This window comes from Pseudorca crassidens, chromosome X, assembly GCF_039906515.1.
Source record: "Pseudorca crassidens isolate mPseCra1 chromosome X, mPseCra1.hap1, whole genome shotgun sequence".
Classification (NCBI taxonomy): domain Eukaryota; kingdom Metazoa; phylum Chordata; class Mammalia; order Artiodactyla; family Delphinidae; genus Pseudorca; species Pseudorca crassidens.
Genome location: NC_090317.1, coordinates 118,248,747 through 118,267,010, shown reverse-complemented (window position 1 = coordinate 118,267,010; position 18,264 = coordinate 118,248,747). Strand labels below are relative to the sequence as shown.

The following is an 18,264-nucleotide window of genomic DNA, read 5'->3' as shown; positions in this document are numbered from 1 at the left end:
CTTGCCCTTCTCTGACTGGAAGGCCATATGTTTCCAAGAATGATAAAACTATGATCTGTCATTTGGGAAAGTGATAGTTTTGTTTAAAATATCTGTCATTGTTTTGGAGGCTGGACCTCATGCTTTCCTCTCGTTTCCCTCTTGTTTGAGAAAAATACTTTCCAGGGGCAAGGATCCTATGTTGTACCCTTGCTCTGCAGGGATGTCAGAGTTTCTGGAGGAGCGAGCCTCAGAGGGTCCCTGCCTTGCTGCTCAAGAAGCAGGCTTTGTGACCATCTCATGTCTGCTGGGCATGTGCTTTGAGCTGTTTTTCCAGTGAAGTTGAAAGTCTCGCTGGGACAGAAACATACTCTAGCAGATGACAGATATCTGTAAACAAAAGCAACAGTGAAAACTGTGGTCCCAGAGTTGAGGCATACCCTATTCTCATCGTGCTTTGAACAGCTGAGGTAATAGATGCTTTTCCTCCTTGTTTAAAGCCTTTTGCCACTAGATGGTTCATTCTCTTTCCAGTTCATTTGAATTCATTTTAATCAGTTCTATCACACTTGTGTCGCTCTTCCTGCTTGGATATCAGGCCCCTTAAAGTTACATTAAATATTCACTCATCCTGTTGCCTCCTCAGGAGGCCTCTGATAGCAGAATTTCAAAAGCAGAGTCTTTAAATGCCTTACCGTTTTGAATATAAAACTTCTTATTTAAAGGACTGTCAAATAAACTCCTATTTAAAAAACAAAACCAAACATAAGATTCAGCAATTAGCATGAAGAGAAACGCAAGACAGGAAGTTTTAACTAAACAGTAATTTCACTCATTCATTCATTCAACAAATATTTATCAAGCATCTACTATGTTCCAGGGACTGTTCCAGACTCAGGGTACACAGCAGCTAACCCAATGGACCAAAATCCCAGCCTTTATGGAGATTACATTCTAGTGAAAGGAGACAGACAGTAACAAATGAGTAAAATATATGCTATATCAGATGGTGACAAGTGCTGTGGAGGGAAAGAAGGAGATAGGCAATGGGGGATGGGTGCCATTTTACAAGGGGTGTTCAGGAAAGGCCTCACGGAGAAGGCAACATTTGAGCCAAGACTGTGGACTCTAAGGAAGTGAGCCCTGTGCGTCCTGGTTGGCATGGCTCTTCTGCTCCTGGCTCTTGGGTTCTGAGGTGGTAACCTGTTTGTTCACACTAGTTTGTGAATTTTTTAATGAAATATTATATATAATTAGGAAGTCTTTGAGGGTACTAGAAGTTGCTAGCCTTTCTGAACCTGAAGTTTCCTTATGTGTAACATGGAGATGATAATACTTGTGGGGACTAAATGTCTTGTAGTAGACCATTAACGTATGGTAGCTACTTTGTTTTACTGTTAATTATAGAAATAACACTAAGCTTGATTTTTTTTTGGTGTTGCTAATACTAAATAGAAGAGACTTTAGTGATCATTTATTCCACTACGTCATTGTGCAGACGAAGAAAGTGAGGCACAGAAAAAGATCAATAGCTCTATGGAGGTTAAGAGGTTGAGAGGTGGGTGCAATTCCTTGCTGTCCATTTCAACTTACTGGCTAAATGCACTTAAGTAAGTTAGTCTCTCCCAGCTTCACAGTATGGCGAGGACTGACTGCAGAGATGAGTCCACTGCCTGGCCCTCAGTAAGTGTTCAGCCCTGGAACAGTTCCGTTGTGCTTGGTGAACAGAGCCCCTGAGCTGAGGCTTGGTTGGTCATGACAGTGACTGTCCCACAGAACAGACCTTTCAGGTGAAGCTGGGCTCCGCATGATGATATGCTGAGAACACTTGAGATTTCAGACATGGAATTATTCACTTAGTGATATTGAACGTCACTTGATTTCTTCTCCCTGTGGTTTTTCCCTATAAAGATAACGGTACTTGACCTTACGCCTATTTCCTGGGGTTTTCTGAGAGCTGAATAATGAAACAAGAGTCTCTGGAACCCAACAGCCTTGGAGAAGCTCATAAACACACACCCTCAGATGGATAGTGTGTACTCGTTATACCACAGCAGTACTAAGCCGAGAGGCTGGATTGCTGCTTCAGAACTCAAATTGTTCTTGTTAGAGTTAACTCTTGATTCTTATGGGCTAACTGGGAAAAATTATAGCATGAATAAAAGGAGCCAGCTGGTGTTGATTACTCGTCACTGTAAAAGTTGAGAAAGGCGTAAGAGACTATATTTTAAATCTCATTCTCTCTCACCTGATTTCTTTCTTCAAAACTATGAAGCTATAGGATGGTTCAAAGGCTCCCAGCCCCAGAAGAGAGTCAGTGTGCCTGAATAATCCACAAACAACACAATACTTGTCACTATAGTTGCCATTTATTTAGTAAATGCTTTACACTGGGCACTGGCCTAAACTCTTCACCTGTAGTATCTCATTTCATCCTCATAGTAACTCTGTGAAGGAGGGAGGTGTGTTCATTTATCCATCTGTCTTTTATCAGTTGAATCGCAGGTGGAGAAGGTGGAGTGAATCATACTTCTCAGTATGTTGTACATTGTCATCATTGGTCTGCGCAAGGCCCTTTCTTATGGTAGTTAGTTCATTAGTTTATTCCCTTTTAACCATATACTCTATGCTCATTCATTCACCCACCCCCCACAAATAACCAATCTCTTATTTTTAGTATCTTTTCCTTTCTGTATATTCTTATGAAACGTATATTGCGATTTCGTGTGCGTGTATTTTAAATTTATATAAAATGGTATCATGTTATATTCCATTCTGTCTCTAACTTTTTGATAACTGTTCTAACTGAAGCACTATTTTGAAGACCCATCCGCGTCGCTATATATCGCTTCCAGTTGTGGCATAATATTCCATGGTGTACACTCACCACAGTCACATCTTCTCCTTCCTAGCAGTGGAAAGCCAGGTTGCATTGGTGTCAAACTCCCTACGGCTGCCAACAAAGAAGCATTGTATCCCCGTATGTCTCCTTTATGGACTGTGTGAGAATTGCTTCGGGGTATATAATGAAGAATGGAATTGCTACTTCATAGGGTGTACATAGACTTCAAATAGTGCCAGACGAGGAAACTGAAGCTTTGAGAGTTCTAATAACTTTCCCAAAATCACATAGACGGTAGTCAGCAGAGTTGGGATTCAAATTCAGGCTCCAAAAATGCTACTCTTGATGGCTGGGTCATCATTATTCCTGAGTATTTGAGACTTGAGGACATTGTACAAAAACATAAAGGAACATCTCGTTGTCTATAGTTTTTATGTTCTTAGAACCTAGGAATCCAGGTGGACTGATTTTTTCTGAAGCACGTACCTTCCCCCCATAGCTCCACAGTAACTGTTTTTCTTTCCCTTTCGTATCCTGTGGGTCTGCAGCGCTAAAAGCCGCATTGGTCATCCAGAACTGGTACCGAGGTCATAGTGCTCAGCTGAAGACCAGACAACGCTATGCCCTCACCATCTTCCAGTCCATCGAATATGCTGATGAACAAGGCCAATTGGAGGTCTGTTTTGCAAGCTTGTCTCTTATTTTGGTAAAATGCTTCCCTTTACCCCTTTTATTGAAAGAATGAAAGTTTGAGTGCATTTTAAGCTGAAGAACCTTGGTGAAAGACTTTTATAGAAGATATAGTGACATTGTTTTGGAACTAGCTACTGAGAGAGTATGATTTGGGAAGAGGATGGTGTTTTTCAGTTCTGAAGTTCATATTTTTAAGAGGGCTGCCAGATGTCTAGTTAACTAGTAAAAAACGGTCTTATTCTGTTTTTCTGGTATGTGCCCTAATAGTAAAGTTGTTACTTTATGAAGTAAAAAAATTACTTTAAGGAGTTAAATAAATAGAAGAATTTCCTGGGAGCAGGGAGCAAACATATGAAAATTCTAGAAGAAAATATAAATGGGTGAGGAAGGACTTTGTCAAGCTTGCAAAAGCGGTATGTAAATCCAGCTTTAATGCTTTTTAATAGAAAAAAAGTACTTTTAACAATAAAAAGATCTTGGAAAGATCTGGTATAACGTATTTGTTAATGAAAAAATCAGCTTGTAGAACAATATGAAGTTTTATCCCATATATGCGAAAGAAAATGAAGCATACTGTAAAAGTCTGGAAAAAGATATACAGAAAGTATTTACTCTGGTTATTTCTGGGGAGAAGCATGGTTGGTGGGTGGAAGTGGGTAGAAGGGGACTTCGCATTTTCATTCTGTATCATTTGTAGTTTTCAACAATCATATATTTATAAATTTAGCACATAATAAACATAATTAAAATAAAAATAATAAATAAAATAATAAATATTTAAAATAATTAAAATTTCAAAAAGAAATTGCTGAATTTATTCTTGGTAGCTATAAAACTTATATAGTGTGATTCAGTCAGGTATTCCTTTAGCAGTTCACAGCATTGACTGTCCTTTTAAGTACTGTAGAATATAGTGATGGAGACAAAGGGAGGGTGAGCTCTCAAATTGATATGCTTTGTACACAGACATTCCAGTATTAGTACATTCTTTAAATATTGAGTCTTCTTTAATAACAAATTTATTGGGATACAATTCACCCATTTAAAGTAGAAAATTCGAGCCTGAACCAAGATAGTGGAGTAGAAGGACATGCTCTCACTCCCTCTTGTGAGAACACCAGAATCACAAGTAGCTGCTGGACAATCATTGACAGGAAGACACTGGAACTCACCGAAAAAGCTACCCCACATGCAAAGACAAAGGAGAAGCCACAATGAGACGGTAGGAGGGGCGCAATCACAGCGAAATGTAATCCCATAACTGCTGGGTGGGTGACTCACAGACTGGAGAACACTTATACCACAGAGGTCCACCAACTGGGGTGAAGGTTCTGAGCCCCACATCAGGCTTCCCAACCTGGGGGTCCGGCAACAGGAGGAGGAATTCCTAGAGAATCAGACTTTGAAGGCTCGTGGGATTTGACTGCAGGACTTCGACAGGACTGGGGGAAACAGAGACTCCACTCTTGGAGGGCACACAGAAAGTAGTGTGTGCAGTGGGACCCAAGGGAAGGAGCAGTGACCACATAGGAGCCTGAACCAGACATACCTGCTAGTGTTGGAGGGTCTCCTGCAGAGGCGGGGGGTGGCTGTGGCTCACTGTGGGGACAAGGACACTGGCAGCAGAAGTTCTGGGAAGTACTCCTTGGCATGAGCCCTCCCAGAGTCCACCATTAGCCCCACCAAAGAGCCCAGGTAGGCTCCAGTGTTGGGTTGCCGTAGGCCAAACAACCAACAGGGAGGGAACTCAGCCCCACCCATCAGCAGTCAAGCGGATTAAAGTTTTACTGAGCTCTACCCACCAGAGCAACAGTCAGCTCTACCCACCACCAGTCCCTCCCATCAGGAAGCTAGCACAAGCCTCTTAGATAGCCTCACCCACCAGAGGGCAGACAGCAGAAGCCAGAAGAACTACAGTCCTGCAGTTCCTTTCACAGAAAGACAAGATGAAAAGATAGAGGGCTAAGTACCAGATGAAGGAACAAGATAAAACCCCAGAAAAACAACTAAATGAAGTGGAGATAGGCAACCTTCCAGAAAAAGAATTCAGAATAATGATAGTGAAGATGACCCAGGACCTTGGAAAAAGAATGGAGGCAAAGATTGAGAAGATGTAAGAAATGTTTAACCAAGACCTAGAAGAATTAAAGAACAAACAAACGGAGATGAACAATACAATAACTGAAATGAAAACTACACTAGAAGGAATCAATACCAGAATAACTGAGGCAGAAGAACGGATAAGTGACCTGGAAGACAGAATGGTGGATTTCACTGCTGCAGAACAGAATAAAGAAAAAAGAATGAAAAGAAATGAAGACTGCCTAAGAGACCTCTGGGACAACATTAAAGGCAACAACATTCACATTATAGGGGTCCCAGAAGGACAAGAGAGAGAGAAAGGACCAGAGAAAATATTTGAAGAGATTATAGTCGAAAACTTCCCTAACATGGGAGAAGAAATAGCCACCCAAGTCCAGGAAGGGCAGAGAGTCCCAAACAGGATAAACCCAAGGAGAAACACGCCGAGACACATAGTAATCAAATAGGCAAAAATTAAAGACAAAGAAAAATTATTGAAAGCAGCAAGGGAAAAATGACAAATAACATACAAGGGAACTCCCATAAGGTTAACAGCTGATCTCTCAGCAGAAACTCTACAAGCCAGAAGGGAGTGGCATGATATACTTAACATGATGAAAGGGAAGAACCTACAAGCAAGATTACTCTACCCAGCAAGGATCTCATTCAGATTCGATGGAGAAATTAATAGCTTTACAGACAAGCAAAAGCGAGGAGAATTCAGCACCACCAAAACAGCTCTACAACAAATGCTAAAGGAACTTCTCTAAGTGGGAAACACAAGAGAAGAAAAGGACCTACAAAAACAAACCCCAAACAATTAAGAAAATGGTCATAGGAACATACATATCCATAATTACCTTAAACGTGAATGGATTAAACGCTCCAACCAAAAGACACAGGCTTGCTGAATGGATACAAAAACAAGACCGATATATGTGCTGTCTATAAGAGACCCACTTCAGACTTAGGGACACATACAGACTGAAAGTGAGAGGATGGAAAAAGATATTCCATGCAAATGGAAATCAAAAGAAAGCTGGAGTAGCAATACTCCTATCAGATAAAATAGACTTTAAAATAAAGAATGTTGCAAGAGACAAGGAAGGACACTATGTAATGATCAAAGGGATCAATCCAAGAAGAAGATATAACAATTATAAATATATATGTGCCCAACATAGGAGCACCTCAATACATAAGGCAACTGGTAACAGCTATAAAAGAGGAAATGGACAGTAACACAATAATAGTAGGGGACTTTTAATACCTCACTTACACCAATGGACAGATCATCCAAAATGGAAATAAATAAGAAAACAGAAGCTTTAAATGAAACAATAGACCAGATAGATTTAATTGATATTTATAGGACATTCCATCTAAAAACAGGGGATTACATGTTCTTCTCAAGTGCGCACGGAACATTCCCCAGGATAGATCACATCTTGGGTCACAAATCAAGCCTCAGTAAATTTAAGAAAATTCAAATCATACCAAGCATCTTTTCTGACCACAACGCTATGAGATTAGAAATGAATTACAAGGGAAAAACGTAAAAAACACAAACACGTGGAGACTAAACACTACATTACTAAATAACCAAGAGATCACTGAAGAAATCAAAGAGGAAATCAAAAAATACCTAGAGACAAATGACAATGAAAACACAACAATCCAAAACCTGTGGGATGCAGCAAAAGCAGTTCTAAGCGGGATGTTTATAGCTATACAGGCCTACCTCAAGAAACAAGAAAAATCTCAAATAAACAATTTAACCTTACACCTAAAGGAACTAGAGAAAGAAGAACAAACAAAATCAAAGTTAGCAGAAGGAAAGAAATCATAAAGATCAGACCAGAAATAAATGAAATAGAAACAAAGAAAACAGTAGCAAGCATCAATAAAACTAAAATCTGGTTCTTTGAGAAGATAAGCAAAATTGGTAAACTATTAGCAAGATTCATCAAGAAAAAGAGGGAGAGGACTCAAATCAATAAAATTAGAAATGAAAAAGGAGAAGTTACAACAGACACCACAGAAATACAAAGCATCCTAAGAGACTACTACCAGCAACTCTATGCCAAAAAAATGGACAACCTGGAAGAAACGGACAAATTCTTAGAAAGGTATAACCTTCCAAGACTGAACCAGGAAGAAATAGAAAATATAAACAGACCAATCACAAGTAATGAAATTGAAACTGTGATTAAAAATCTTCCAACGGGGCTTCCCTGGTGGTGCAGTGGTTGAGAGTCCGCCTGCCGATGCAGGGGATACGGGTTTGTGCTCTGGTCCGGGAGGATCCCACATGCCGCGGAGCGGCTGGGCCCATGAGCCATGGCTGCTGAGCCTGCGCGTCCCAAGCCTGTGCTCTGCAATGGGAGAGGCCAGAACAGTGAGAGGCCTGCGTACTGCCAAAAAAAAAAAAAAAATCTTCCAACAAACAAAAGTCCAGGACCAGATGGCTTCACAGGTGAATTCTATCAAACATTTAGAGAAGATGTAACACCATCCTTCTCAAACTCTTCCAAAAAATTTCAGGGGAAGGAACACTCCCAAACTCATTCTATGAGGCCACCCTCACCCTGATACCAAAACCAGACAAAGAGACTACAACAAAAGAAAATTACTGACCAATATCACTGATGAATATAGATGTAAAAATCCTCAACAAAATACTGGCAAACAGAATCCAACAACACATTAAAAGGATCATATACCATGATCAAGTGGGATTTATCCCAGGGATGCAAGGATTCTTCAATATATGCAAATCAATCAATGTGATACACCCTATTAACAAATAGAAGAATAAAAACCATATGACCGTCTCAATACATGCAGAAAAAGCTTTTGACAAAATGCAACACTCATTTATGACAAAAACTCTCCAGAAAGTGGGCATAGAGGGAACTTACCTCAACATAATAAAGGGTATATATGACAAACCCACAGGAAACATCATTCTCAATGGTGAAAAACTGAAAGCATTTCCTCTAAGATCAGGAACAAGACAAGAATGTCCACTCTCACCACTATTATTCAACATAGTTTTGGAAGTCCTAGCCACAGCAATCAGAGAAGAAGAAGAAATAAAAGGAATACAAATTGGAAAAGAAGAAGTAAAACTGTCACTGCAGATGACATGATACTATACATAGAGAATCCTAAAGATGCCACCAGAAAACTACTAGAGCTAATCAATGCATTTGGTAAAGTTGCAGGATACAAAATTAATGCACAGAAATCTCTTGCATTCCTATACACTAATGATGAAAAATCTGAAAGGGAAATTAAGGAAACACTCCCATTTACCACTGCAACAAAAAGAATAAAATGCCTAGGAATAAACTTTCCTAGGGAGACAAAAGACCTGTATGCAGAAAACTATAAGACACTGATAAAAGAAATTAAAAATGATACCAACAGATGGAGAGATATACCATGTTCTTGGATTAGAAGAATCAATATTGTGGAAATGACTATACTACCCAAAGCTACCTAGCGATTCAATGCAATCCCTATCAAATTACCAATGGCATTTTTTACGGAACTAGAACAAAAAATCTTAAAATTTGTATGGAGACACAAAAGGCCCCAAATAGCCAAAGCAGTCTTGAGGGAGAAAAATGGAGCTGGAGGAATCAGACTCCCTGACTTCAGACTATACTATAAAGCTACAGTAATGAAGACAATATGGTACTGGCACAAAAACAGAAACATAGATCAATGGAAGAAGATAGAAGGCCCAGAGGTAAACCCACGCATCTATGGTCAACTAATCTATGACAAAGGAGACAAGGATATACAATGGAGAAAAGACAGTCCCTTCAATAAGTGGTGCTGGGAAAACTGGACAGCTATATGTAAAAGGATGAAATTAGAGCACTCCCTAACACTATACACACAAAAAAAACTCAAAATGGATTTGAGACCTAAATGTAAGACCGGACACTATAAAACTCTTCGAGGAAAACATAGGAAGAACACTGTTTGACATAAATCACAGCAAGATCTTTTTTGATCCACCTCCTAGAGTAATGGAAATAAAAACAAAAATAAACAAATGGGACCTAATGAAACTTAAAAGCTTTTGCACAGCAAAGGAAACCATAAACAAGACAAAAAGACAACCCTCAGAATGGGAGAAAATATTTGCAAATGAATCAGTGGCCAAAGGATTAATCTCCAAAATATATAAACAGCTCATGCACCTCAAAATTAAAGAAACAAACAACGCAATCCGAAAATGGGCAGAAGACCTAAATAGACATTTCTCCAAAGAAGACATACAGATGGCCAAGAAGCACATGAAAAGCTGCTCAACCTCACTAATTATTAGAGAAATGCATATCGAAACTACAATGAGGTATCACCTCACACCAGTTAGAATGGGCATCATCAGAAAATCTACAAACAACAAATGCTGGAGAGGGTGTGGAGAAAAGGGAACTGTCTTGCGCTGTTGGTGGCATTGTCAACCTATGTAGCCCCTATGGAGAACAGTATGGAAGTTCCTTAAAAAAGTAAAAATAGAATTACCATATGATCCAGCAATCCCACTACTGGGCATATACCCAGAGAAAACCATAATTCGAAAAGACACATGCACCCCAGTGTTCATTGCAGCACTATTTACAATAGCCAGGTCATGGAAGCAACCTAAATGCCCATCGACAGACAAATGGATAAAGAAGTAGTGGTACATATATACAATGGAATATTACTCAGCCATAAAAAGGAACGAAATTGGGTCGTTTGTTGAGATGTGGATGGATCTAGAGACTGTCATACAGAGTGAAGTAAGTCAGAAAGAGAAAAACAAATATCGTATATTAACGCATATATGTGGAACCTAGAAAAATGGTACAGATGAACCATTTTGCAGGGCAGAAATTGAGATTCAGATGTAGAGAACAAACGTATGGACACCAAGGGGGGAAGGCCTCGGGGTGGTGGTGGTATGAATTGGGCGATTGGGATTGACATGTATACACTGATGTTTATAAAATTGATGACTAATAAGAACCTGCTGTATAAAAAATAAAGTAAAATTCAAAAAAGAATAATGAAGTAGGAAATTCAATGGCCTTTTGTTTATTCACAAAGTTGTGCAATCATCACCACAATATATTTTAGAACATTTTCATCACCCCCCAACCAAAGAAGGAAAAAAATCACCTCTATACTGATTAGCACTCACTCCCCATTCCCGCCCTCTGCCCAGCCCCTGGCAACTACTAATCTGCTTTTGTCTTTATGGATTTGACTGTTCTGGCCATTTCAAATAAACGGAATCACACAATATGCGATCCTTTGTGACTGGCTTCTTTCATTTAGCATATTGTCTTCAAGGTTCATCCATGTTGTAGCATGTGTCAATAGTTCATTCCTCTTTATTTTTGAATATTATTCCATTGTATAGATATAACACATTTTGTTTATCCTTTCCTCAGTGGATAACTCATTTGGGTTGCTTCCACTTTTTTGGCTGTTATGAATAATGCTGCTATGAATAATTGTGTGCAAGTTTTTATGTGAACATTTTTGTTCAGTTCTCTTGGGTATATACCTAGGAGTGGAATTGCTGGGTCATCGAGTAAGTCTGTGTTTAACTTTTTGAGTAATTGCTAAACTGTTTTCCAAAGCAGCTGTACCATTTTGCATTCCCACCAGCAGTGTATGATGCCTTTAATTTTGCCACATCTTTGCCAACATTTGTTATTATTTGTCTTTTTTGATGATAGTCATCCTAGTGTGTGTGAAGTGGTATCTCATTGTGATTTCTGTTGACTCTTAGTTGACAAATCCATCAACAGCGTTAAAATCATAGATTTTGATATATTTGTATGGAAGGTCTTCCTTCCCTCAACTGCCAGATCTACTCCCAGATTGATAAGGTTCCTTAGTGTTCACTCTTCACGGGAGACAGGGCTTGGAAGTTATTTGTCCTATATACATGCAGGTCTTTGCAGATAATTGGTGGGCATAGAGGCAGTATCTAGGTGATGGTTGGAATACTGGTAGATTTCCATCTTTCCCTTCCTCCCTCCCTTCCTTCCTTCATTTACCAAATATATTTGGCATTTAAGAATATCCCTTATTCTCACCACCGAAAGAAATAGAAGAGATCATAATGAAAAAAATCTAGCAGCTGTCTTAAGTGGGTTTCCTAGAAGCAGAGTCTGAGATAGGGGCTTCTGGTACAAGTGACTTCCTGAGAGAGTATTCTCAGGAAAAACCTATAAGGGAGTGAGGAAAACAAGATAGGACAGGGAAGAAGCTAGGCAAAAATATGTTTTCTGGAGAAGTCTGACCTCAGCCTGATCCCACTGGGAGCTCTGAAGTGTGAAATGCGTCAGTTTGTCCCACCCAGTGGCAAGAGAGGTGGGGGTCTGGGCTGTGATACTCTTGCTTCAGTTAGTCTTTTTCAATGGGCATCCCCCCAGGAGGGAGGGGTATCTGATATCCTAAGCGACTCTGGGGGAGCTGCTGCCCATCTACCAAGGGCAATCCTGGGGAGGAGGCGGGCAGGTAGAAGCGATACCCATTACCATCTATGGCAGCTGGGAGATGAGAACCTTCAGAGGAGTAAAGGGGACTTGCGTGGAATACCAACAGTACCTGTTTGGGATTCATTAATTGATCAATGTATTTTTATTTTGTCCAGCTATCGAACTTCTTCTCCTTCATGTTGGAAAACTATACACGTCTACTTGAGGAAGATCCAGGTAAGTAAAAAGTTTAGTCTTTTGAAAAGGAGTCATTAAACATTGAATTGTCTCATCAAGGAATGTAAACTGAAGATGAGAGAACACTAAGAAATTAAAAAGATGCCCATCTGTCTTTTCTGTGTGACACCAAGCAACTGGTGAAAACAGTTTAACTGGCTTTTTCCATCCTTGATTGCTGTTAACTAATTGACCATTTAATTTTTTCATTTTCAAAAGACTGAATTAGGGCTGCCGTGGTGGCGCAGTGGTTGAGAGTCCGCCTGCTGATGCAGGGGACGCAGGTTCGCGCCCCGGTCCGGGAGGATCCCACGTGCCGCAGAGCGGCTGGGCCTGTGAGCCATGGCTGCTGAGTCTGCGCGTCCGGAGCCTGTGCTCCGCAACGGGAGAGGCCACAACAGTGAGAGGCCCACGTACCGCAAAAAATAAATAAATAAATAAATAAACTGAATTAGATTTCATTTTACATTAGTATGTTGAATACCTTCTCTGAACCACAACCTACTAATGTACAATAGTAGCTTAGTAAAGAGGATCTTATTTTTAATCTACAGAACTTTTGTGCTGAGAGATCAAAATATCTTGACTATTTCATGAAACAGATCTGGGTGGGGGATTAAACACAGTTGGCACCATCATGTCTCTGTTTTCTCCATAGCTAGCTAGCTGTCTGTCAGGCTGTGTATTTATCTATCATTTATTTAGTCATTCTGAAATGACTGAATAAATCATTTCAGATACAGACAATATAGGTGTGATTCAAAATGATTTTAAAATGATAGTTATTGAGGAACTTCCCTGGCGGTCCAGTGGTTAGGACTCAGTGCTTCCACTGCAGGGGGCATGGCTTCAGTCCCTGGTCAGGGAACTAAGATCTCACATGCCACTCGGCACAGCCAAAAAAAAAAAATTATAGTTATTCACAAGTCATGTATTTCTCTGCAAATTAAGATCTGCCTGTTGTTATCTTCAAGGTAGGCACTTGACTTAGAAGCTCATTTTTCTTTAATTTGGGCCAACTATTTTTGCTCTAGTTAAAAATGTGTATGGCATCTAAAGCATCTTTTAATCTAGTAAGCATCCTTCAAAGTGGTGAAAGAAGGGTGTTTTAATGGTATGCTCTGAGCTAAGTACATATGTGTGAAACTAATTAAAGCATTTAATGATCTGTAGAAGGTTTCTGAAAGGTGGAATAGCCAAACCTGAGGAGCGGGGAGTGGGTGGGAAGTAGGTATTTTGCCATTTTTTTTCTTTTAGCTAATTACAATTTGAAGACAGTTGTTTGTGCTTCATGTTCTTTGGCAAAAATATTTCTGAGAGGAAATATAATAATAATGAAATGAAACAGCCCTCTTTCTGCTAATGACCTAATATTTTAATCTGAGCTATGCATCAGAATCACTTATGGATATTCATAGCCACAGATGGCTGGGTTCCAGTGCAAAGATATTTACTTAGGCCCTGTATTTTTAAAAATCTGCTTAAAAAAATTATACAAGTGATTTAAAAATATTTTAAAATTTTTATCAGAGAAGGAGACAGTGGTTTAAAATTCTTATGTAAACTTTTCTGGAAGAAAAGTATACAAATTATAGGAAAGTACACAAATGATAAGTATATGACTTAATAAATTTTCTCAGAGTAAACTCAGCCTTGTAACATGCACCCAGAACAAGAAATAAAACATTATCATAGCCACAGAAGCCCCCTCCTGTTCTCCGCCACTCACTACCCAATCCCTGCACCCTCCTCACTACTTTCCTGACTTCTACCTCCTAGTTTAGTTTTGCTTGTTTTTGAACTTCTCTGTATAAATGAAAACATACAGTTTTGCTTCTTTTACTCAACTTTATATTTGTGAGAGTCATCCATTTGGTCATTCTTATTGCTGAATGATATTTAATTTTATGAATATACCAAAGTTTATCCATTCTATTGTTAATGGACATTTGAGTTGTTTTCAGTTTTGGTAATTTAAATGGTACTACTATGCACATTCTTGTACTTGTCCTTTTTAGTGAACATATATATTCTTTTCTTTTGCTATATGCTCATTTTCAGTTATCTATTGCTGTATAATAAACCACCCCAAAATTTAGTGCTTTAAAACAACAACCATTTTATTGCTTGTGATTCTGTGGGTCAGGCATTTGAAGGGCTCAGTGGGGATGGCTTGTCTTTGTTGTACGTGCTGTCAGTTGGGCTCCCTCAACTTAGCTGGGCTGGAGAGGGAGGTCCAAATGGTTTTCTTACATGTTTGGGACTTTGGTGTGGGCTGTGAACTTGGGTACCTCAGTTATCCTCATGCAGCCTCTCTGTCCAACAGGATATCCTGGACTTCTTTACATGGCAGCTAGATCCCAAGAGGGCAAAGGCAGAAGCCACAAGGCCTCTTTAGGCCTTTGCTCTGGAACTCACACAAAATCAGTTCTGCCATATCCTATTGGTCAAAGCAAGTCACAAGGCTAGGTGCAGATTCAAAGGGGTTAGGAAAGATCCGTCTCTTGCAGGGAGCAGTAGCAGCAGCATTATCTTGTAAAGGGATATGAATACAAGGAGACATGATTCGTTGGGGACCATTATTATGAAGATGTACCACAACCCAGGAAAGGAAGTTTGGAGTTATAGGGCATGCATATGGTTAGCTTTACTAGGTACTGATAAACAGTTTTACAAAATTGTTGTACCAAGTTATACTGCCAACAGTGTATGAGAGTTCCAATTGTTCAGTATCTTTGCCAACACTTGAAATTATCAGTCCTTTTCATTTTATTCATTCTGGTGAGTATGTAGTAGTATCACATTTCTGCTTTAATTTGCATTCCCCTGGTGAGCAGAGAAGTTGCTCACCTGTTTGAATGTTTAGCAGTCACGTGGACATCCCATATGGCAAAGTGCCTGTTCAGGTCTTTTGCCCATTTTTCTATTGGGTATCTGCCTTTTTCTTACCAATTTCTAAGAGTTCTGTAGGTATTCTAAATATGAGAATGTGAATATTTGTTAGATAAATTTATTGCAAATATCTGTTCCTAGTCTTTGGCTTTTATCTATCCCCCTAGTATTTAATCTTTAAATGATGTCTTTTGGTGAGTAGACATTCTTTTTTTTTTTTTTTGCGGTACTCGGGCCTCTCACTGTTGTGGCCTCTGCCATTGCGGAGCACAGGCTCCAGACGCGCAGGCCCAGCGGCCATGGCTCAAGGGCCCAGCCGCTCTGCGGCATGTGGGATCTTCCCAAACTGGGGCATGAACCCGTGTCCCCTGCATCGGCAGGCAGACTCTCAACCACTGCGCCACCAGGGAAGCCCGTGAGTAGACATTCTTGATTTTAATGTAGTACAAGTTTTTTCTTTTATGGTTAGTGCTTTCTGTATCCTGCTTAAGAAACCCTTGCCTGATAAGAGTGTTCACGCATGTGTGTGTGTCTATGTGTGCTCATTTGTGCAAAAATAAATACAGGAGAAACCTACAGGGTAAATCAGAAACTAATGACATTATTTACCTACAGGAAATGGAGGGATGGGTGGGAGCAGGGCAGAAAGAATGGGGAGAATGGGGTTTGGGTAGGAGAGATGAGGGGAAAGTGACACATCTCTGAGAATACCTTTTTGTAGTTCTGACTCTTAGAACCATGATAATGTTTCACATCCCTAAAAAAAATAATAATAATTAATTAAAAATAGGAAGAGAGAGAGAATGTGATTCCCAAGTAGAATACACACTGTGACAAATGAACTTAATTGTATTACAAATGAATAACCATCACCCAAAGGAGGTGGGGAAGAAACAAAATAACCTAAGTGACATTGGAAAATAGCATTCAACCATAATATGCCTTGATGAGGTTTCATTTTTATTTATCCTGTGTGGGGTTTGCTGAGCTTCTGTTATATCTAAGTTGATATTTTTGTCAGGTTTAGGAAATTTTCATCCATTAATTATTTAAATTATCTTTCTTTTCAAGTCTTTGTGAATCCTTGGCTTTTAAACTTAGAAGGCCCTGAAATATTTAAAATGTGGATTACCATGGCTATTTTTCTAGATTTTTTATGATTTGACTTCTAAAAGTTTTAACATTTCATAAATTTTGAATTTTTGATATTAAACTAAAAAAGGAAAATTTGATGCCTAGTGGTTGAGAATAATTAAAAAACACACCTACGAAGAAAATGTCCAAGTAGTTAACCAAATTTTCCCCATGCCATTTATTTCATAATGTATCTTTTCACCATGTTTTGTAGTGCCTCCTTCATAATATATTCATTTAAAAATGTGTAATAGGGCATATTTCCGGGCTGTCTGTTATCTTATACATCTCTCTATTATAGGGTCCTAGAATCATACTGATTTAGTTATTATATGTATCAGAAAAAGAGATTTACAGATTATTGCTGTATGTTGATTTCACTTTCAAAATTTTTTCCAGCTTTATTAAAATATAGTTAACATATAACATTATATAAGTTTAAGGTGTACAGTATAATGATTTCTTATATGCATATATTGCAAAATGATTACCACAATGTTAGTTAACACATGCATCCATTCACATAGTTACAATTTTGTGTGTGTGTGGTGAGAGCTTTTAAAATGTACTCTCTTAGCAACTTTCAATATATAATAGAGTATTATTGACTAGAGTCACCATACTGTACATTACTGTAAGTTGCTTTCTGATGGCCCTTTTTGGTGGGAGAGTTCCAGACAACCTCTACCTAGGCCTGTTTGGCAGAAGTGCTATGACCCCTAAGCAGGGTATATTTAGGGACTGGAAGGTCACTTAACATTTCCAGATACCAGGGCCAGATTAATGGTTTTAACTCTGAGGCACAGAGTATGCTGAGACATTCTGGGTGTTCCAAAGATGAGAGGTGACCTACACGTCCTACTGCTTGCTCAAAGCCAATTCATAGGACTTGATGGGGAGATGCTGCACATCCATTCCCCAGTCTGATTTTTCACATCAGCCTCCTCCCACAGGTAGAAAGCCAAAGCTGCTATATACATAGCAACAGGTTTAAACAGAGTCTGGTGGAAGTGGGGAGTGGGATGGAGTGAGTGGAAGTGTTGTTTTGACTTTTCTTTCTGCTTCCCAGATCAATCAAAATGTCCTATCAAGCCACGTATTTTATATTTTTTGTTGCTATGGTGAATAAGATATCTCCCCCCCTATATCTCCCTAATGATTATTGGTAGTATTTAGTGAAGCGTTTGGTTTATGTCTGTTTATTTTGTATTGTGATACTATTGAACAGTAACATTAAATAATAATAATAATTATTATTACTACTCATATTTATTAAATGCCATGTGCCATGTCTTTTAAGTGCTTTAAATATATCATTTCATTTAGTTTTCATGACAAACCAGTGGAATTAGTATTCTCATCCCCCTTTTGTGGATGAGAATACTGAGGCTTATAAGGTAACCTCCCAAGGTTATTCATCTTATCAGTGGTGAAGCTGTGATTCAAACCAGTGAGATTAACCGCTGTATTATTTTAATTTTCCTATCAATTCCGGGAGTTTTTCAGTTGATTTCCTTGAGTGTAGATATTTAATCACACTGGTCACAAGTAACTTTATTTTTATATCTTTCTATGCAAGAGTCACTGCTCTTATTTTGGCTTCATGTTTTATTATATTTGCTGGAGATACAGAACAGTGTTAAAATGAAACAGTGAAAGTGGGCATCCTCGTTTTGTTAATGATTTAATGGAAAAACCATTACCGTTGATTTAACTTTTAAAAAATACGTTAAGGAGGTATCCTTCCATTCCTAGTTTTCTGAGTTTTTAAAAAAATCAAGAACAGGTGTTGAATTTTACAAACTTTCATCTTGGCATCTATTGAACTTATTGTATGAACACTCATGATTTTAATCCAGATTCATAATTGAGAAATGAAATAACTATAAACATGGTTCAGTTTGTGCT

At 38.9% G+C, this 18,264-nt stretch overlaps 1 protein-coding gene across 1 annotated transcript in view; it reads left to right on the top strand.

The window, feature by feature from the left end:
* The window catches only part of PPEF1 (protein phosphatase with EF-hand domain 1), a 150,497-nt gene that overhangs the window by 58,416 nt on the left and 73,817 nt on the right, over window positions 1-18,264 (top strand). The window contains exons 6-7 of the mRNA XM_067723474.1: window positions 3,370-3,497; window positions 12,270-12,330. Coding sequence (XP_067579575.1) covers window positions 3,370-3,497; window positions 12,270-12,330 — 189 coding nt within the window. The remainder of the gene's footprint in view (window positions 1-3,369; window positions 3,498-12,269; window positions 12,331-18,264) is intronic.